The 21059-nt window shown below is 40.3% G+C and overlaps 1 protein-coding gene across 1 annotated transcript in view; it reads right to left on the bottom strand.

Moving 5' to 3' along the window:
* Positions 1-21059, bottom strand: part of GRIN2A (glutamate ionotropic receptor NMDA type subunit 2A) — a 196810-nt gene that overhangs the window by 56073 nt on the left and 119678 nt on the right. Inside the window, exon 4 of the mRNA XM_075515172.1 lies at positions 11409-11523. Within this exon, the coding sequence (XP_075371287.1) occupies positions 11409-11523 (115 nt within the window). The remainder of the gene's footprint in view (positions 1-11408; positions 11524-21059) is intronic.

Here is a 21059-nt window from a genome sequence, read left to right as displayed (position 1 = left end):
ACAGATAATATAAATGAGCTAGCCATCCACAAAATTTATAACCTAATGCATTTTAATAATTCTTCAGTTGCTTAAGCTAAACGAATTAGAACATAATCATGAGACTGCTAAAATATTTGTTTTGCAAGGAAAATGGTGGGAATTAACAGTACAATGAGAGACTCAGGTCCTAAAAAACCTGTAAAAAAGTTGTCACCTACCTTCTGTCTTCTAAAGACTTTAAAATGAATCACAAAAATTCCCAAAGATCTTTATTTATATCCATTCCTATTTAGGGAAGTATATAAGCACATGCCCTTTGCAGTTTCCTTTCCATCCTGTTTATAAGTTAAGTTTATAAGTCAAGTTTATTTGCTGAACTTTAATGTAGGAGGCAGAAATGCCAAATCTCTGTACACTTAAATTCGGAAATTCAAAATATCTCAAGGGAATAAGGAATTCACACCTAAATCGATGGGAACCAGGCACAGGATTTATACGTACAGTTCTAGTATGAAATTTAACCAAAGCACAATGGATGAAGCCTTTGTGAGAAAAACTTTTTCATACACAAGGAAGTAAATTATTTAGCTCTGTATGAGACAGTTATATTGCAAAAATAGTTTAATCGTCAAGTTATGGTATACAATTGCATTCACAGCAGAGGCTGTGCTGGTTTACGTTAGCTTACACAGTGTCGTTCCTATCTATACCCTAAGTATGCCATGAAGTTGGCCATCTGGAATGGGGAGATTTCCAGCCAGCTCAGTACTTCAGACAAACAGCAAACGTGTCAAGTAATACGATGAATTTCAGAAGTGGAAAACGTGCCCGACCGCCTGCCTATCCCAACCAGCAAGAAGAAACGACCCGTGACTGAGGCTGAGTTGCATTTGTGTGTTCAGGACTCTAGCAGTGGCAGCACCTGCCTTTCTAAACCACCCGATACAGGACTCCGGGAGGAGGCAGATCTGCCTAAGCCTGAAGCGCTTCCCCCCGCAAGCCAGCCCTGCGCTTGCATCGCCGTCACAGGGACCAACAGGAGTACGAGCTGCCCACAACAACATGAGTCCATCTGATCCCATCAAAAATGTAACGACCGTTTTGATGCTGTTAAAAGAGGAATCATGATACTCTTTCATACTTCAACCGGAGTAACTGCCATTTTATTGTTCTGAGGAGGATATAACCAGGCGTATTTTTAAATGGCTGAATTTGGGGAAACGGTGATTTCTTTTGACAGTTTTATCTGTATGGAATTGTTATGTGTTGAGCGAATCTCTAAAGTGAGGTCCAAATTTTTTTTTATCTGTTGCCTTCCATGCATTTATCTCAATATTCACTCCTTGTAACCTTATTTTTAAAAAATAATTAGAAATTAAGACCTTGCCTTGGGTCTTAGGGGCATCTCTACTTCTCTGTCCAAAGAGGTCTACTGCTGCAGTCCTGGGGTGTCACAGTGACTTCATCTGGGCTTTATACGGTGCATAGATCGCATGACCGTTGCAGGTCATCCCTGCTACCACCAGTGCAATGAATAACCCACAGTGTCAGAAAGCACAATGAAACAAAAGTACAAGAAAAAGATATCAATGCCATGAAGAATGGTGGGAAAAGCAAAAGGCAGAAAAGCTCAGAAAATCCTCGCTGGTGGCCTAAGAATGGCAAATGAGGAAGCGTAGTAATTAGAAAGAGCCTGTGGGTCACTCCTTTTGTTTGGGAAATGTTTCTGTTGGATTTGTTTGTTCTAATTAATAAATGGTTAGCACAGGTGTTGGCTTTGCTCTGCTGCTGATGCTGGACTCACAAGTGAACAGTTTCCATGTTTATTTGGGGTTTTTTATTTTAAAATAGCTGTACTGTTGAAGATTACATGTTACACTTCTATCATTCTGTTACAGTTTTGAATGATCAAAACACTTTTTTTTCATTTATTTTAAGTGGACGGAAAGAATTTAGTTTTATACAATTAAAGCACATAGTCAAAATATGGGAGGATTTTTATATTTGTATTAGAAGCCTTTGAGCTTGTGCAGAACTAATTATAGCATTGTTATTAAGAATATGAATGGTATTAATTATTTACACAATGTTTTGCATCTTCCTATATTATTTAGTTCTTTCAGCATCCTTGTGCAATTGACAGTATCCCTTTTTTATAGGGTGAAGGGTTGAAATGACACCAAAAAGCTGTAGAATAAGAAAAACTAAAACATGAGCAGGTTCCTGTCGTAATAAAAAGAATTTATGAAATTGCATCCATAGGTAGGTGTCCTGCAGGATCAGCATTTATGTCATTTATGGAAGTCAGATCTAGTATTGGATTCAGTCAATATCTGGTTTGATTGCCTTTAAAACCTTCAAATGCTTAGGGAAAAAACCAACGGGTTATAACAACTACACATGCTCATTGTATTTCAGAACATTATAAAGAGGTCTGCTTAATAAAGTGTAAGAATTTGTGCGCAAACCCAAATGTCAAGTCCTTATTCAACACTGACTGTTAAAGTGGCTTACCTATGACAACAAAGCAAAATGTCTGAGTTAAAAAAAGCATGCCAAGTCCTGGTTTTGCCTGTGGAGGTCATTATAAATGCTGTAGAATATGAAAAAGTTCATATGTAAAATATGAAAAGCAGAATATGAAAAGTTCAGTTGCTGCTTTCAGTAGGAGACAATGGTGATATTTGAATAAACCATTTTACAGTGAAATAGTTTACCAGCCTGGACAGCTTCAAAATTCAATTGCCTCCAGTGTTTTGCAGCACTGATTTTCAGTGTGCTACTTTGTGATCATTATAGCTACTGATGAAACGAACTAAACGTGGCATCCTCCGACCAAGTCCCAGCATCTAGATTTGAGGTAGAAGGTGTCTGTGTTTAAATTAGCATGCTTGCCTACTAATATTGGTATCCACAATACATATATTCTTTATGCAACATTTTCTAATTTTAATGACAAATGATTTGAACACTAGAACACATTAATCTGCAGGTGAAACTACAAACCTGCAATACAGAACAGCAGTGAAAAGTAACTCTACATACTCTTAGCAGAGACCAGAAACAATTTTCATAGCCAGTCTATCAAAGACTAACAGGTCCACAAAAATAAAATAGTGGTAAACTTACATGTAGGATAGAAATACACTGCCTCTACTGTGGAAACGTTACCACTACAGTGAAGAATTGCTGTCTTATTCTTTCCACCTGCAGCCTAAAACTTCCTACTTGTACTTGATCAATCTCAAGGGAACTCTTTGCCATTCAGAAGCTTTTTCTTATCTCCTCAGTCTTCAAGCCATCATTGCTTGGAAAAGGGTAGCCAGAGGACACCAGGGAGTTAAAATACTGCACAGGCCTGCCAAGTTGCCCAAATTATATTTTAATAGGGTGGGAGACGGGTAGAAGAGACCTTTTCTGAAGATAATTTCCATTGTCCTAATTTCTTGAAAGAAAACAGTTCGGAAAGTGGGCTTTTTACTGTTCAAAACATAAAACCACCATTTGAAATAGCTTGTAAACAGAAATAAAGATGTTTTAATAAAGACGTTGCACTTACAGTTCTGGACTTGCTATCTAGAAATACATGTTAATTTATCAGAATATGTAGAGATAAATTTGAGGTGAAAGAATTTCAACTACTTCAATCTATTCTTTTGTTTTGTTTTGTTTGGGTTACCGATTCACAGAATTTGAAATTTTAACTTTTTTTTCTCTGAAACAGAACGGAAACATTTTTAAGATTTCAAAACTTTGTGTCAGTCAGGATAGCCATTTCCCCTAGCTCCTGGAAGGAAGACTACTGCCCCAGAGAGCTCGGCTGAAAGCACAGCTCATTAACAGTAGGCAGCCAGAGACACGTTCCAACTGCATGAAGAAGAATCTCACGTATTTGAGTTGGTGTGGCAGGCCCAGCCATCCTGAGTTTAAAATTAAGCCAATATAAGATAAAACATTTATATCCGGTGTAGCCACTCCCTAATGACAGGAAATTTAGCTGTAGACAAAGCAGGGCAGTTTGTTCAGTCTTGCCTGCATCCCTTTCCTCACCTATTCCTTTCCTCTTTCCTGGAAGATTAAGAATATTTAAGATCCCCATCAATACCCATTTTGGTGTAACACAAAGTCATCTTCACCTGCAACCATTTGCTGTTTCAAAATCTCATGTACTGAGGAATCATTTCCTTAGCACCTCTAGGCACACGTAGAACATGGGGAAAATATAGCTCTTTTGGTAAAATGTGTTCTGTAAAATCTCTTTTTCATTTAGGTAACATGACTTTTTTAGAATGACAACCATTTAATAGAGTATTAAATAAAGTACCGGAGGAACATTTGGAATTCTGGAGTATGCAACCTGAAAGATGAAACTACTGAATCGTTCAAAGACAGGTCTGAAAATTTGATTTATGCTCCAACCTTAAACCCAATTAACTATTGAGAATACCATGCTTAGAATAGCATGCTTAGAGTGCAGAGCACAAAAGTGTGTCTAGAAAGAGAGCTGTCCTGCTTAGACCTCCTAAGAATCCAATTAATATTACTAGACAAATTAAAAGTGAAAATGAGCTTATTCTCAGCAGATACAATGGAATATCTGTGTTGCTAGATTCAAAAATGGAGGGGGAAGGTAAAACTGCATTAAGAAAGATTTTAAAGTAATAAACACAGTAGTGTGTATTTGTGAAAAAACAGTTTTTAAAAAGAAAATTCAAGCTGAGGATAACGCTCAAAAAAATGCAGACATGCTCCATTACAGAACTGTCAAAAACTGTATGCAAATACTTTTACTCTACTGTGTGGAAATGCCATAAAATATCCAGAGATTTATGAAAAATTTCTGTCATTCCTGGTTAGACTGATAATGATGTGGCCTCGATCCTAGAGAAATACAGAAGATAGTCCTTACTTGAATAAAGGGCAATAGAATAATTTTGGGGAAAGATGCTAGCCTGAATTATAAAAATCCTTTTTTATGGCCAAAAGTCCCAAAAGACTGGGACTCTCATAAAAAATACAGTTTCAACAGCGAATCAAACCCTTGATCCGCTATTGTAGGTGCAAAACTCAGCTTCAAGTACAGACTTGCAATGGTACATATACCATTGTATCTCTTTCGAACTTGTACATTCTTTCCTATTTTCTCCATCTTCATACGCAGTCTGGAATATTCCCTTTGGTTTATTCTCTACAGGATACAGGAAAGAAAGCGGAAAATAGCTGAGAGCACGGCAGAGTTTGTTTGATGTCAGACTGGATTAGCAATCATAGGGTCCTCACCTCATCCACCTTTGTCTAAAGCACCTTAAAACCTCACTGTATTATAGGTGGTTTGACCACCTTTGCATGCCTATTTATCTTTTGCAGATTGCAGCCAAGGGGGTGATAATGAAGTACTTGGTGTGTTTCTGTGTAAGAGCTGGATAAATACAGCTAGCCTACGACAGACAGACAACTCGCAAAGTTACGCATTGCTGTACCTCACAGACCCCTCTCCCACTGCACTCTAAAGCAGCCTCTAAGTAATACGAGGATGACTGACATAATCCTAATCACACATCCTCCCAGAGACCATCGAATCAGAGAAAAAGAGCAGGGCCAGAACCTGAGCAGAGAGAGAAAAGAGCAGAGTATGTTCTCCCTTGTGTGCCAATGCTGGCACGAAAAGCAAGTCTGTCACACCGGCGTATCTCACAGAAAACAAACAAATAACTCGGTCCTCTCACCCTCTTCCCAGCAGATGGGAACTGTACGCAATACACAGTCATCATCCTTCTGCAAGAAAAAACGTTACATGACAACATGGATACTAAATGCGCTTCTAGGACTACACGACCAAACCTTTGAAAAGAGAAAAATGTTCAGGGACGTTCTTTCTACACTAAACACACACGCATACATCACAAACATACTTGTTGAGCTGTCTCACTTTTGTGAAGAAAATAATGCTGAGCAAATGCAAAATCTAACTCATCTTGCATTAGAGAAAAACTATTTATTACTTTTGTTTCATCACACTTTTCCACTTACAAGGAAGAGCTACTCTGGCAAGATTTAAGTCAGTAACTAGAAAGCATAAATTGAGTTTGTTGGGTTAGCAATAACAGGCAGCTGCAGAACAAAGCACAAGAGCAAAGTCCTTCTTCCAGAAACAGCATCTGTCGTGGACCTTCTGCTGCAAACCTTCGTGTCGCTTCGCGTTTCTGAAGGTCCGTATTTCACAATGACACTCTAAATTTAAATGACAAAATATGATGCGAGCACTTTCATGTCTTATTAATAGGGAGTGTTTTACAGTCCTGAGTGGTTTGAAGACATACATTGAAAGACTTTGAAGTTTTCAAAATTTGCTGCAAAATCTCATCTGGGGTATGCAAATGTACTGCTCTTCCCTCGTGGCTGCTCCCTGCGCTGCCAGGAAGACACCGCTACGGCGACCAGCAGGGCTCAAAGGAAAACACAGGACCCAGAGAGATTATAAACAAACAGGAGGAGAAAGAAAAGCTACTGCCTCCTGTAGCCTCGTTCTTCAATACCGAATCAGTAATTAGCACTCACCAAATCCTCAGTGGTTGGTATAGTTTTGGTACTGGGAAATGTCCCAGATAACTCTGCGTAGCGCAAGAGTTCAAGCTCATGCCAGAGAAGCCCTTGTATGAGTCGATTATGTCAGTAGAAAGGAAAAGAGCTAAACACATCAACAGCCCCGTCCTCCGCCTCCCAGTGAGGGCAGACTTTTTGTCACCTCTGCACTCAGTGAAGATCTTACAGCTCTCCAGAAACGTCCAGATCGCCATAGCTTTCCCTCCAGAGCGGAAGAGCTGCCCTGAAAGTCTTCCTACTCTTTAATCTCCTGTCTAATATTAGCTGTAAAGAACAGGAGCAAAGCACACTTTACCACTGCTTTCTATGGTAGCCGCGATTCCTTTACAGCAGTGGAGAGGAGGCAACCATCCTCCTTGGGAATGCAGGATTTAAGAAATGCTGCATAATAATTGCTGCAATTCAAACGATTCAGTACAGTAAAGGTCAAAGGAAAAGCCTTTAGGCTAAGTGAAAGCTCACTGATACAGAAACAATATGCAATTTTCACTTGACAGTAAGTGTCAGGATAGGCATATTTACAGGAAGACTAAATACACTAAGCAACAAGGATGGAACAAAGAAAATGACAACCCAACAGATGTTAAAGAGCATGCTGTGTCTGCTATGGGCAAAGATAATATATCATGTTAGGCCACAGAGCTACTGACAAAAGATATACCAGCAAATGGAGGATTAGATCATGCAATTTCATCTGTTCTAGTTAAAATATATGCATTTTTTCACAACTTTTAGGGAATGTCTATCAGGAGGCATCAGGATCCTTCAGCTGCCACGACCCCCGCTCTGGAATCAATCGAGATTTTGCAAGAAACTACCCTGTACCATCTCAGTGACTTTGTATTATCACAGTAGTCTGACAAAAAGCTCTGTCAGCAATCTGAGTGTTAGGTTTTTCAGTCCTTGTCCAGCGAAGTTTCAGCTATACCATTAGACATGATAGCTGCCTTTTCTCGGCTACATGACGGTGGATGTTAGTAGCCAGATGGAGCTCTCTGTGAAGACCTTGGTTCATTTATTCCAGGCAGGAATTGCGAACCCTCTGCCCACTCATTCCTGCTTAGATACAAATGCGTACAACCTCACACAGAGCTTGTAAATCTGGCATATGCCAGTTAATCAGAGCAAAATCAAGTTCTACATTAAATCCTGCATTAATAGAAAGTTAAATATGATTGGTTACATTTAGAATAAACCTGGATGTAAGTAGCAGTTCTTGCAGTGGCATTTAACTAGCAATTGTGCCATGCAGTACTTGTTAGTCTTGCTTCTTGTAAAAATGAATTGGCTACAAAAATGTAGGACGCATATATCACAAATTCACCCAGAATACAGACCACCATGGTAATTTTATCTGTATCTATCTCAGAGCACCAGTAAAAATTGTTTTTACCCTGGAACTCATCTTTACAGAGGCAATACACTCATCTTTAAATGCTATAAAGTCCTCCCTACCTTACTTAATATATATGATATGCACAGCTAGTTAAACCGCCTAATTTTGCCACTGCTAATTATATTCTAGTATCTGATTTCAATATTGAATTGATTGGGTTTATTTCCACATTAAAAAAAAAAAAAAAAGGACTACCAGACTGTGAAGTTTGCAACTCACTGAAGTTAATGGGCCGGGTGAGACAGCCAGGTCACACCTCACTGAGATAAGCTTAATAGGGGAGTTGCAGCTGGTAGTGCTGGACCTCTGAGGACTTTTTAGCACCAGCACAGTGTTCCTGCAGTGCTTTGGTGATATTTGGGCAACGCTGTTAACTCTGGCAAATTTATCAAGTTTCACTGAAAGAAGCACATTAAGCTTGTCTTCTTAAAAATCTCTTGCCTGAGAACAGCAGCCCCTTTGCCTGTCAAGCTTAGCAGCAAGAATATGAATGTTGATGTCAGAAGTTTGAGTAGCTGCTTTAGGATCTGTCAAAATATCTTGCTGGATGCCAACATGCCCAAAAGTGATTTTCAGTCTTCAAACTATTATCATCCAACCAGCTTTTTTCAGAATCTGGTATGGGACAAATCCCTCAGTCAACCCCATTTACATGCGAAGTTACCACTTCAAAGTTTTGATACTGAGTCATTTGTAAAGGAAAAGGAACTTATTTTCCTAGGGGTAAGACGTATGCTCTTCAACTATGGTTGAATGGATTTTCTATAACCTCAAGCCTCAAGTATATCAATTTCGAGACCAAGGAAAAATTGCATTTAAGTAAAAGCAGATTATTATACTAAAACCTAAGAAAACTGAGTCTTAATATTAAATCTTGTATTTTCAGAAGAATACTGAGTAAAAAAATCTTCACATAAACCACAATTACTCTTTCTTACATAAATAATAAAGTAGCTACTCGCAATTTCTATGTACATTAGTTACATTACAAGGATTAGCAGGCTGTTGCATTGTCAGTTTTTCACGAGTAAATCATTTAATTAGATTCTAGGACTTGATGTTTTCCATATAGGATTGAGGATATTTAATAAGACTTCAGTGAGACAATTCTGTGATACTCATTGCAATACTGTAATTGGAAGTAAAAGCATGCGCCTGTCTGGAAACTCAGAGCAGGAGATGTTAGATCTCAGATGAGTAACTTTGACAGTTTTCAAACCGAGCAAAACAGCGCAAGGAGAAAGGAACAAGGAGAAAGAAATTGGCTAAGAGATATGGGGTGAGAAACGCAACTTGGAAAGAATGTCGAGACAACACTAGAGAGATGTTCAAATAAACCAGGGGGTGGGCAAGGGCCTTCTCGTGCCTCTAAGTCAGAGGAACTGTCCTATTATTCCTGAAGTGCACCGTGACGCTCTGCTGACATAAATGTGGGGTGCTCCGAGATAGCCAAGAGCTACCTCCAGCTTGCCAGGATAATTGATTAGTCAGTTTATTTGTCTTCATCCACAGAGGCAGGGATCAGCTTGTGGTCAGAAGAACAATTCTGGTGGTGACAGCCCGTTCTTGGCTGCCTTTCACTTCTCCCCTCTGACATAATTAAACCTGGCCCCCTTCCCATAGTCCTACGATAGAGAAGCAGACACGAAAGCCGCAGCTAGGGGCAGGCTGTCTCTACCAAAGTAACTCATCTGGCCTGCTACTACAAGGGCTCTAAAGCAAAGGGGCAGCTAGGAGCAGATGCATAAACTGTTTTCAGGGCGGGAGCCTCCCTTCAGTCACTCTTTTTTTCCTCCTAGAAGCCCCTCAAACACGACAACGAGCAGGAAGGGATTTACCGGACGGAAAACCGCACAGGCAACGTAAGCATCAGCCTACGGAGTCTTGTAGCCCAGCGCAGCAGGTGGAGCGTGCGCCGCTGCTGTACAACACGCACGGTTAGATACAGCACATCCTGCACCAAATCTTCCATTCTCTGATCGGGGAGTCACTTGAAGGTTAGAACAGGCTCAAGTTATTTCTTGGAAATAATGTCGGTTCATATATACAGCATTTCTGTGCTGCCTTTGGCTCATTTTTCAAAAACATCAAGCCTATCTTCCCTTGTCCTTTGAATGGTCTCTCTAGAGAAGTTTCAAGGTACAAAATGTATGAAATTATTATACCATAAGCATTGTTGGCTGCCTCTCTAACCGTTTTCTCCCTTTGGTGCCTCATACTAATATTCCCCAAGTAGTACAATATTTTTTCCAGAACATTATACACGATATGCAGACTGCTGAAGAATTTTAAAATAGGGTACGAAATTTTCATAATGGTTACTGAGCAAAAGATTCCTCCAAAGATTCAGATTGACACATTTGGATAGGATTAAATTTATCCAGAGAATTAAATTTGCATCAAATGAGCATAAAGAAATACATAGCATAATCTAGGACTAGTCTCTGTGTTTTTGCATGACTAGCATATTTACTGAGATGTCCTTCAGTAATTCTTATTTTGTCATTATTATTCAACATCATGAAGAGTCTTGCAGTCTTATAAACTGGAGTTTTAAGTTGATTTTATAGGATCCTAAAATGATAAGAAAAAGAGTTCATAGATTTCAGCAGCCATTTAGATAATGCAGGATCATGCTTTATGAATTTAAAATAAAACTGGTGGATGATACACATGTATTTTTTCCTACAGTCTCATATTGCAAACAGTTTCTAAGCTCCCCTGTTTTTAAAACATGGGACACAGATAACCTGCAAAATTCAGAGCCAAAACAATCACAGGCTGAGGTGGGAGTTTTAAAGAAAAAACACTCATGAAAAACTTCTTCTTTTCTTACTCACATATATGATTAACCCTGATATTAAGGCACTTTTTCTTCTAGTCTATATAGAGGTTTATGGCGAGCACTTGCCTACCAGGAGAACACAAGTCAAGATTCTGATTTTTTTAGGCAAACATGAGAGGGATTATCCTCCAATTCAACAGGAATTCCACAGTTTTAAAAAAAAAGTGTACTTTTACTCTAAAATCTGTCAAAGAATACAAAACCAAGCAAATAAAAGGACTGGAGTTGTCAAGATATACAAATCCATCCAAATTTAGATAGTTAAGGCCCCAGTTTCTGGAGATTTTTCAGCCATCCATTTTATTTTACTAAATTGTAAGAAGAAATGCAAGGTGTGTTTCACAGAAATCTTCTGAAATCCACGTGGCTTGTCTTCACTGATATGTTGCTTTCCCTGTTAAAACTCCTTAGACCTACTCAGAATAAGGTAAAATTATCTTTTCTGAACTGTTGTGACAAACCTGCTACAGCAGAATATCATCACTGACATCCATGACGTTAATCTGTCTACTTGTCGTTAATCGGGTTCTACCAAGTCTCTCCTCTCTCCTCTCCCGTCTTTCACCCAGAGGCAATGCTCACCTTTTCCCATTCGCGATCGTTGTTCAGCACTATCACCACCAGCCTGGGGTGTGCTTGATAACCATCTGCTGTGAAGGACAAATCTTTACCTTCCCAAGTCACGTTCATCATAAACCTAGAAGGCAAGGAAAAAAAGTTCATTGAAAAATTAATGAGCTGTCCAGCAGTTAATGAGCAAGCTAGTTCAGTCATCAGAACCACTGATGAAATACATGCCCCAAATACTGTTAATGCTGTGAAAAGCCTACGTTTGCAGCATGGGGAGTCTGAGCATTTCAAGGCAGTCCACAGCAGAAGACAAAGCAAAATATTGTTTACATATGATTTTTAATGCAGACATCATTTTTAAAGCAGCTTCCACACTATATACGACCTGTACACTCCATGAATAATCTTTCTGGCACTTTGCACAACCCCACCAGTTTTTCAGGACCATTTTAAACATGTTTACTTCAGCTCTGTGTGTAGCATTATACTACTGTCTCACTAGAGTAATACTCAGCGGTAAGTGCATCTCCTCTGGCTTCACCTGTTTACACCTCCAAGAGTCCTGTCAGCCCTTCCCGACACCGTAGCTATACACAGCGTCTTTGTGACACTTGCATAAATTCCACTAATGCCTTCAGCCAAAACCACACACGAAAACTTTGAAGGGGTTGATAATATTTCAGTTCAGTAATTTCAAAAAGAAAAAAGATACATGTTTTAAACTTTATTCTATGTAGGTTAATTTTCAATGGTTTTCAAAAGATATGTCAACTAATTAGCACTTTGAATAGAGAAAAAATTAGAGGGACTCAGAATAAAATGTACAGGAAGCAGGAGGATTTTTAAAATTTTGTTGAACATGTCGGTTCAATCCCAAATTTCCTGCCTTTAGACTTACCAGTTTGGGTATTGAATCAATAAAACTGTTTATTTACCAAAGGCTCTTTGTTCAGCTACAAAGGTGAAGACTTATTCAACTGAAAATTTTGTCCACATTTATGTCAACAGAAGGAAATTACCCAGTGCTACAACAAGAGGTACCTCTCCTAAAACGTGCCACAGTACTGTTGTTTGCTTTCTCCATTCTCCTGTATTGCCACGCTAACCGGCATGTTCTGCGGACAGAATGCTACCTCTTACAAGCAATCCTGTCATTAGCAATGATTACATCATCTCTCCCGAGCCATTGCTCTGTCCTGGACTGTGCCATCGAGAGCCACTTGGGAACTCTGGCGAATACCACTGCAGGCGGCTGGGTGAACACCAGCCATGGGCCAGAAGCGCTCAGCAGCCAGACACTGCAGTGGGCCTGATCTGCCCTGGGGTAGGGATCTCGGTACTCTCCTCATCACCTTAGAGACAGCCTTCATCTCTACAGAGTCCTTCAGCCTTTCTAGGCATGGATTTGCCCCGAAGGTCTTAAATTCCGTAATGAGTTTATACCAATTCTAATACTGCCTACCTAGTTTTTCCATTTCCTGATTAGTATGCATAGCTTTTAATTTCTAACTATTGCTTTCCATTCATCGTTAAACCATGTACCCTCTTTCCAAAGCATTGTCCTTTCGTTGATCCAGAAATGCCGGCATTCTGGCCATCTAACAAACTTGGCTTTCCTCAAAAATAATTTTCTCTCAAAATTTTTCACAGATTTACAGCATAAATCCATATTTATATTTGCTTCAGTTCCACATAGCTTCAGTGTTTCTCAGTGAGAACAGATTGTTTCCACCGCTCCAGGGTCAGAAAGAGTGATGAGAAATTGCAGTTTTTATTTAAAGCGCAAATACCTGGAACTTACTGCCAAGAGTCTGAACTACCACAGCACACAGGTCAAGCTCCCTGGACTGTGATATTGAAAAAAATCTATCATTTTATACATTATCTGAAATTCCATCACCTAAGAAAATTAGGCATGAAAGGGAAGGGAGTAAAAGGCTGGTATTGGCATCAGTGTTCTTTGGTCATGTTGAAAAAAATCAAAACTCCGGACTGTCAATGTGAGCCTGACAGGGCTATCCTGCAGGTAAGAGGTAAAACTGCAATTCAAAATCTTGGAGATCCCATGGCACTTCCAGAATATAATGTGCCCTCCACCCCATATCCATGGTCTGAAGTTAATGGCATTGAATTGCACTGAATTCTCGGTGTATTTCCTCGAAATAAATTCACCTAGGTGCCCTCCTTCTGGAATTCAAATCAACACCAATATCATTCCATCCCACAGACAGTTGTGTTTTGAAGGGTGTTAAAGTTACTTTAACTATTCTTCATTCATTGCTCTGTAATGTTTTTACCCACAAGAAACAGATGCTGGTTTACATGTTTATTTGGTTAGTTGGAGGGTTTTTTTGTAACAGTAGTAGTAAAATGGTCTCCTGGTAAATCTGACATAGACAAAATTCTTCAGCTCCACATTGAAAGGAGAAGGCTTTGTATTGACATAGCTGCCTGAAAATCCCAATAGCAGAAGCACACTAAATAAAAGTATATAGACCCAGAAGAAATAATGGCATTGTATCATAAGTTAATAATTAAATGTGCACTGTTCTAAACAGGCATATTAACATCATTCAGCACCAGTTTGACAGCAATTTGTAAATTCACCCATTGTAATAACTCATATTTTGTGACAGACTTTCGGCGTGAAAATTTTCCCCTTGGCAGAACTTTGCTTTTCAGTTGAACTAATTTCCCGTATATTACATTTTTCATCCAGCACTGAAAGAGCTCGCTTGGGAATAAAGAGCTTGTTTGCCACCTTTAGAGGAAGTGGCAAACCACCAAACAGAATTTGCTTGTGCATACATGTAAGAAACCAGCATAACATTTGCTCACTGCTGAAAATCAAACGCATTGTGACCCAAGGAATAAAATGTCTAGGAAGTCACCACAAGGGGAAAACGAGGACATACTGTGAAAACACGCACTACTACATTCGTACTTCTGCACCCTCCCTCACACGTTCCCTCCCAAGTCACGCACGTGAAATAACACCCCCCACAATGAACATATCCTCTTATGAGGCCAGGCAGAAATCACCTCACTGCAATAAAACTGAAAGCCAAGCATTTTGTCTCCTCCTAAGGGCTGGACCACAAACATGCACGCTGTGCTGCATCAGGCTTCTGTGTCCAAGTTGGGATTTTAATTACGCAGCCGTTGGTGATTGGACTTGAGTTGAACCCTTCCTTTATGTAGTTTGGTAGGATCACTACCCAGATTTCAAACACCACTCATCATACTTTGGGATTAATATGCAAATGCCCTAGCCTGGAAGCTAGTCAAGGGCCATCACAAGATGCAGTGCTGTAGCTGCAGTGATGCTCAAGTGCTCCAAAAAGAAAGACGAACCACAAATCTAAACTGAAAAACTGAACTCAGCATATTTTTTTAAGCTGTGTGAATTTACCAGCCACTTAGTAGTGAAACATATTTTGCAACTTAAAAAAGTCCCTAATCTGGAAAAGTCTCTTAAAATTGTATAGAATTGTATACAAAGGTATCAGTGAGTGATGCAGTCTGAGCTACCCCAGTTTCTCAAATTGCAGCAATAAAAAAGAACTTCAAAGAGATTTTTGTTTTCCTAAGCACGCTCTTCTGTACAAAATTCATCAGCTGCCTGTGTTCTTCAGAAACCAATGTCTACAATCCACATTCCCTTTTGAATTGTCATTTTTCCTCCACAAAGGACAGAAGCCCTGCTCTGCTTTTACTGGCCAAGATCCTAAACTGCTTGTCTCTATGAAAAACAACTGTGTGCTTTTCTGTTCCTGGTTAGGAAGAGTGAGGAGAAGAAAGTATATTATATGTTGTCCTTAGAGAGTTTTAAGTTTGCCCAAGATTAATTCTGTGCAAGATGTCTTTGGCTTCTGAATTGGTCAAAATGTATTTCTGAAGTAGTTTTAGAATTGCGTATTCCTGTTCTTAACTAAATGAGGTGCTTGATTATTTGAGCTCGTTAATTTAAGGGGGCAATTCAGCATACACCTTGGATTAGTAGTTAATCTGCTTTCATACCTCATTAATCCTATAACCTTTGCAAAGACGTGATAGCAGGAGGCCTTGTGATGGTATTATTACGCTGAAGTCTTAATTAACTTTTTCAAACTGAAGTTTGTCTGTAAGATTCCTCAGGTGATACATGTATGAAAAATGGGATTTTGGGGGGCAGAAGCTAAGCTATTCTCACACTGAATCCAAAACAGGTTTTTATCATGCGAAGACCCAAGCCTGTACTATATATTTCAAAACACTTTTAAACATTTATACAATTCTTTTTTGCTTGTCACCTTCCCCAACAAAACTGAAAACAGCAGTGTTGAAACACCACAGCAGAACACTGTTTGGGTTGTATTTACAGCAAACCTTTGAAGCACCAAGGTTACAAACTGCTCTCAAGGTTTCCAACTTAATTTTTATAGACTCAGAAAGATCAAGTAATTCAGATAAAGCTTCAGATTAATGCCAAAACTGTGTAATATTTATCCATGTCAAAATTCTGACTCTACCCAGAAAGACAGAACACATTTGAATAAGGTGGGTTTTCCTACCCTGTAAATATTATATCACAACTCCATTGACTCTAATTTCCATTAACAAATGGGGGAAGACTTTGCCAAAAGGATCAGACCTCAATTTTTAGAAGACCTCAGTTTTTAGAAGACCATTTGCTAGGGTACAATATTGCTGAAACAGAAGCCCCTTTCTGGCCAGTCTCCTTGCAGAAGCCATGGACCTTCTTTGCCCATAAGGTGTTTGGTAAGGATTTCCTATGCTGTGTGAAAACAGTTGAAACCCCAGCAAAGCTGTGACCACTCCTGGAGCAGAATCTTTGAGACTTGTGCTTCTATGTCATACAACAGCAACCACGTTTGAAAGCGATGGCATTTCTTTTGATGTTTTCCATATATATGTATATACATATATGCGAGATACACAAGTGTTCCCCTAATAGATGCAAGGATTTGAGAGCAAAAGCAAGAAGGTTCAGTGGATTCTGTGGCGGGCATTTTTTCAAGGGAAAAAAAAAGAAACCTATGTAAATTATAAAGATCACTTTGTCTCAAACAAAGATCAATCCTAGCCCTGGCTTCATAAACTTCTTTGGAGGATGTGAGAAAAAAAACAGCGACAGAATAAAAGCGCAACACTGCACAGGAGAGCAATCCTGTGAAACCGAAGCAGGAGCGGTATCGCCTCTGGAACCTCACCAGCAATGGTGCTTGGCAAGTCCCCACCCGGCAGTGCCCTCCACCTGCTGCATCTCTGGGATGCCAGGCAGGGAGCGTCCTCCCAAATATTCATGTCCTCAGGATGGGCACTCTCATGCCCCCGCCCCTGTGTCCCAGAAGACCCTGCAGCATACTTTACAATGTATTTCTCCCCTAGGGCAAGCTGAGCTTACTCCTGATCACCCATTAAGAGTAGCGAGCCGAGGCTCCTTTCTTTTTTCAGGGGAACTTGTGCCACAGGCAACAGCATATGAGCCAGTCCCTGAATCAACTGGCTTCTCCAAGGGAAAGCCAAGCTGAGGGAAAACCCTGGCCAGAAGGCAAGGGAAATGCTGATTTTTGAGATTCACGGGGCTAGAAATAAGTCGAGAACATGGAATACATGGAATAACATGGAATACAATGTGGAACCATCCCTCAAAAGCATTGCACAGCCAGGAGGAAGTGCTGCTGTAGAGACAGGATAGAACTAGTCTACACATCGAAGCAGCGGCACTCTGTGCTCGCTGAGGCCAGACAGGTCTACTTATGCTTAAAATAAAACTGAAATACTCTTCTAGAAAGATGCAAGGATCACCCCATTAAAAAGATGTCATACATAAGAAAATACTTTTACAAAGGTGTAAAAATTCAGGGCCATCTAGAAAAGACCTGGATTTTAAAAGCTAGCAATTGCATGCATGTACATACACTGGCTCGGGAAGTCTTTGGAGCAATGCAATAAATTAAAACTTTTTAATTAATTGATCCCTTAAAAATAAATGCATATAATGTAGTTGTGATAATTATTATACATACGACAAAAAATGCTCTCACCAAAACTAATACAGTAAAAAAATTCCCTTTCTCCCCTCCAAACTGTTTGTTTTGATGTTTTCTCCATTTTTCTCTATTTCATGTTTATTTCCTTTCCATCTAGCCACTGAAATATGAATGTGAAACTGTCTGCGCTGGGAACAAGTTGTGTAACTGAGCACAATTAGTAACAACAGCTGTTCGTCCTACAGAAAGGATCCTTTGGTTTCTCCCCTGCCAAGGTTTAAGCCTTCTTCTCCACTAACCTCTTTTCATAACATTCCAGCATCTAGTAATAAATACATAGCTAGACCGGGGGGGAGGGCGCACGTGTTGAATTCCTAGGGTTACCTTTAAAACCTCCGCTCTGGTGGGTGCGACTGTGATTGCGGGAGAAAGGGCTGGGAGCTCCAGCCTGGCCAAGCACCGGGGGCGGCGGGGCGCGGGGGCAGAGCCAGCCGGGGGCTGCGGGACGGAGGGGCTGCCCACCGTACGGGAACGACGCCTTTAGAAACCAAACGGGTCGTGCAGACCCCCTCAGCAAACCTCCCGTGGCTTTAAAAGCAAGTTCAGAAACAGGAAGGGCAGGCTGTCTCAGGCGCCCCTTCTTCTGGTTGCTCTGGTATTTGCTCCTTCCTTTTTTGTTTTGTAATGATAATTTTATACAGATTCAGACTTTTAGAAGTAGAAATCGAGGACTCATTGGGCTCAGGAACAGAGCCAGCTCTGCGATAACAGGCTGGTTTATAATTAGTGTGAAATTCACCTAGTATCCAGCCTCCAAACAGATCACTGGCTGGGAAAAACAGTGGGTGAGGCAAAGGCATTAATAAAAACATATCACTCCTAAGCTACCTCCAAAGAAGAGAACTTAGTTACTAGACCTGTAAAATAAAGAGCGTGGCCTGACAGCTGCAGGGAGCAGAAAGCCTGCGGGACTCCTCACTGCCACAAATTCAGACCCACGTCCTGCCCTCATCCTGCAGCTCAGATCAGGTAATCGAACTTGATAAATTCCTCAGGTGCCATCACCGGGGACCATCATTTTTTATTTAGTGCCTTCTTCACCATAGGGCAGTGTTTCAAATCTGTGACAACTGCAGGCAACGAAGAGAAACCGCAGAGACTTAGGGAAATACAGGTTTCATAAAAGAAACTCTCGCCTCCTCTCTCAAAGAAGGCATTTCCAAACTGAGATTTAAAGCAGATGAAATGCCTCACAAGCAACGTGTCATCTGGTGATATTTCTCTTTCCTCCAAACAGTACGAACCAACCATTTTAATAATCTAGACAGCCAGCCTGTCTGGGCTTGGCATTCACCCAGCATCATACCTAAAAAAGCAGGAGTGAACCCAAATCTTGTCTTTTCTTCTTTATCTTGTTGAGGCTCTGAACTGCTGAACCTCCTTGCTATGATTCTACTGTGAAATGTGAAGGATACTTATCAATAGAAGCCCCAAGACAAATTATTTATCATTAAGAAACAGATTTCCTAAAAACATCTATAAAATTAAATCAAGAAACACTGAATGTAGAATATATAATGTGTGGTCTGAAGTACATACAGAAATAGAAATAGGTCTGAAATATATCACTATTGAACAAGGTCGCAATGCCTTCTTCAAACAGTGAAGCTTTTTTTAAAGACAATTTTATATCTTAGGCTATTTGGATTTTATTTTCTAAATTAAAATCCTTCGCAGTGATGCAAAGAGCCTCTTCTTCCTCTTCGTGCCTCCTCCTCCTCCTCCACTTCCCCTAGCCCTCGCTCTCCTGAATATAACTCCGTGACGATACCCTGCTTTGGAGCTGTATCTCCCTAGGCCTTGAGCCAGCATGGATGAATAAAATTTTGGGAACAATATGCTCAGTGACTGTGAAAAAGGAATGGCATGCCAACTGCTTGTACCTCCTGCCAACTGCTCCTTAAAGCATTAGTTGCCACTAGGTCTGGGAAAGTCATTGTGCCCCAATTCTGCCAGAGAAGCGACAAAACTCTTGGGGAGCCCCTCTGAAAGGGGGGCAAGGGGAGGGAGCAAAATCTGAAAGGGCCCAGATGCCCGGGAGGGTGCCACAGACCAGCGTAACTCATAAAACACCGAAGGGTTTGGTGAGTTAATGTTGTTATTAGAAATAACATTTCAGAAAAAGCACTAATATGGTTACATTTTGCTCCACCACCTCAGAAACATCCCAGACTCCCCCCCGTGAACCTGCCTGGCTTCCCGCGAGGGGACAGTGTCTGCAGCAGCTCCGTCTCCAAGAACCTTCGCTTACATCTGGAATTTCAAGGCCTGCTTTCAGCCCTGAAGGCTGACTCTGCTCAACTCCAGAACAGAGGCCATACTTGCTCTCTTGTTTTTAAAAAAGAGAAAATAAAAAAATAAAAATTTTTTTAATTATCACAGAAAGGGGAAAATGTTCTAAAAGCCCCTAATCTTGTAACTGTTTGGTACCTTCTGCTTCCTAAACTGACCTAACGTGGGAGAAAATTCTGATACAGATTTTCTGTAATTTCTTGAATCATTTCATCAGTAAACGAGAACCACGTCGGGATCTCTTGGGTGGAGTGTTTTCCTCCACAACCCCTCTTTTGTTGCCAGTAAAGTGTAGTTTTACTTTCAGAGGAACATGACAACAGTTTAATCAATACAGGTCCTGCTGTTTAATGCAACTATATGGAAAGTGCCCTCATAATATAGAAGAGGGCAATTACAGCACATGAATTAGCAGAAGTGCAAATATCTAATTGTTACTGTTTACAATCTGCTCGTCAGCAGTAAATTCGACTTTGTGTATCCCTGTGTACCAATCCAATTGCTACAGTACTCTACCAGGTCTCCTGATCAGAAAGCATCCCCGCACAAATTAATGAGGCTAAGTGGGATCCTGCCACTGACTTCAGCATATTTTCTCATTTGTTTTTTCATGTTGACAATAATAATTTCTTGTAATCCAGGATGTCTGAAATTAGTTGTTAACATTAAATCTAGGACTGGCAGCTTGGTCCTCATTTGGAGACGCTTGCCTAAATATACTGTCCTCCCTGGAAATCTGCTGCTCCCCACATCCCTGTGGCCTCAGCACTCCACGAAGGCTTGCAGCTTTGTTCATGCCTTCAGCCATTTAGGTGCATCATCCTCGTTTGGATTTGTTTCTGTAGAGCAGCATTCACAGTAGCGAAGGAGAAGAATAAGCAAACCTAGCAGCATGCAAACACTGACACTTCTTCAAGCTTTGAAGTTACCAAAAATGAAGTACTAAATTTAAAATATACTCAAATTAGCCGTTTCCCCCCACCACACCTCAGCAATGTATGTGACTACTGAAACTTGGGTTACCGTCTCAGATCATCACCCTGCGTGCAACGCACTCCCGTGAGCATGCAGTGGCTCCAGTAAAACCACAGTGGGATCACAAACTGGAAAAGACAAACAAAGTATCCTGGAGAGCCTTAGGTGAATGGAAATAACATTTGTTTTTCTGCACAGAAAGTATGCTACTGGTGAAAGAGCATTTTGCTTCACGTATAATTAGTTAAATAACAATACATCTTCAATCATACAATAAAGCAGCTGATACTTATTTTTCCCATGTCTTTTAGTTCTTCCCACGTTCTTTAAGTCCCCAGAA

This window comes from Mycteria americana, chromosome 12, assembly GCF_035582795.1.
Source record: "Mycteria americana isolate JAX WOST 10 ecotype Jacksonville Zoo and Gardens chromosome 12, USCA_MyAme_1.0, whole genome shotgun sequence".
NCBI lineage: Eukaryota > Metazoa > Chordata > Aves > Ciconiiformes > Ciconiidae > Mycteria > Mycteria americana.
Note: the sequence above shows the minus strand (reverse complement) of the source record. Positions and strands in the feature narration are given on the sequence as shown.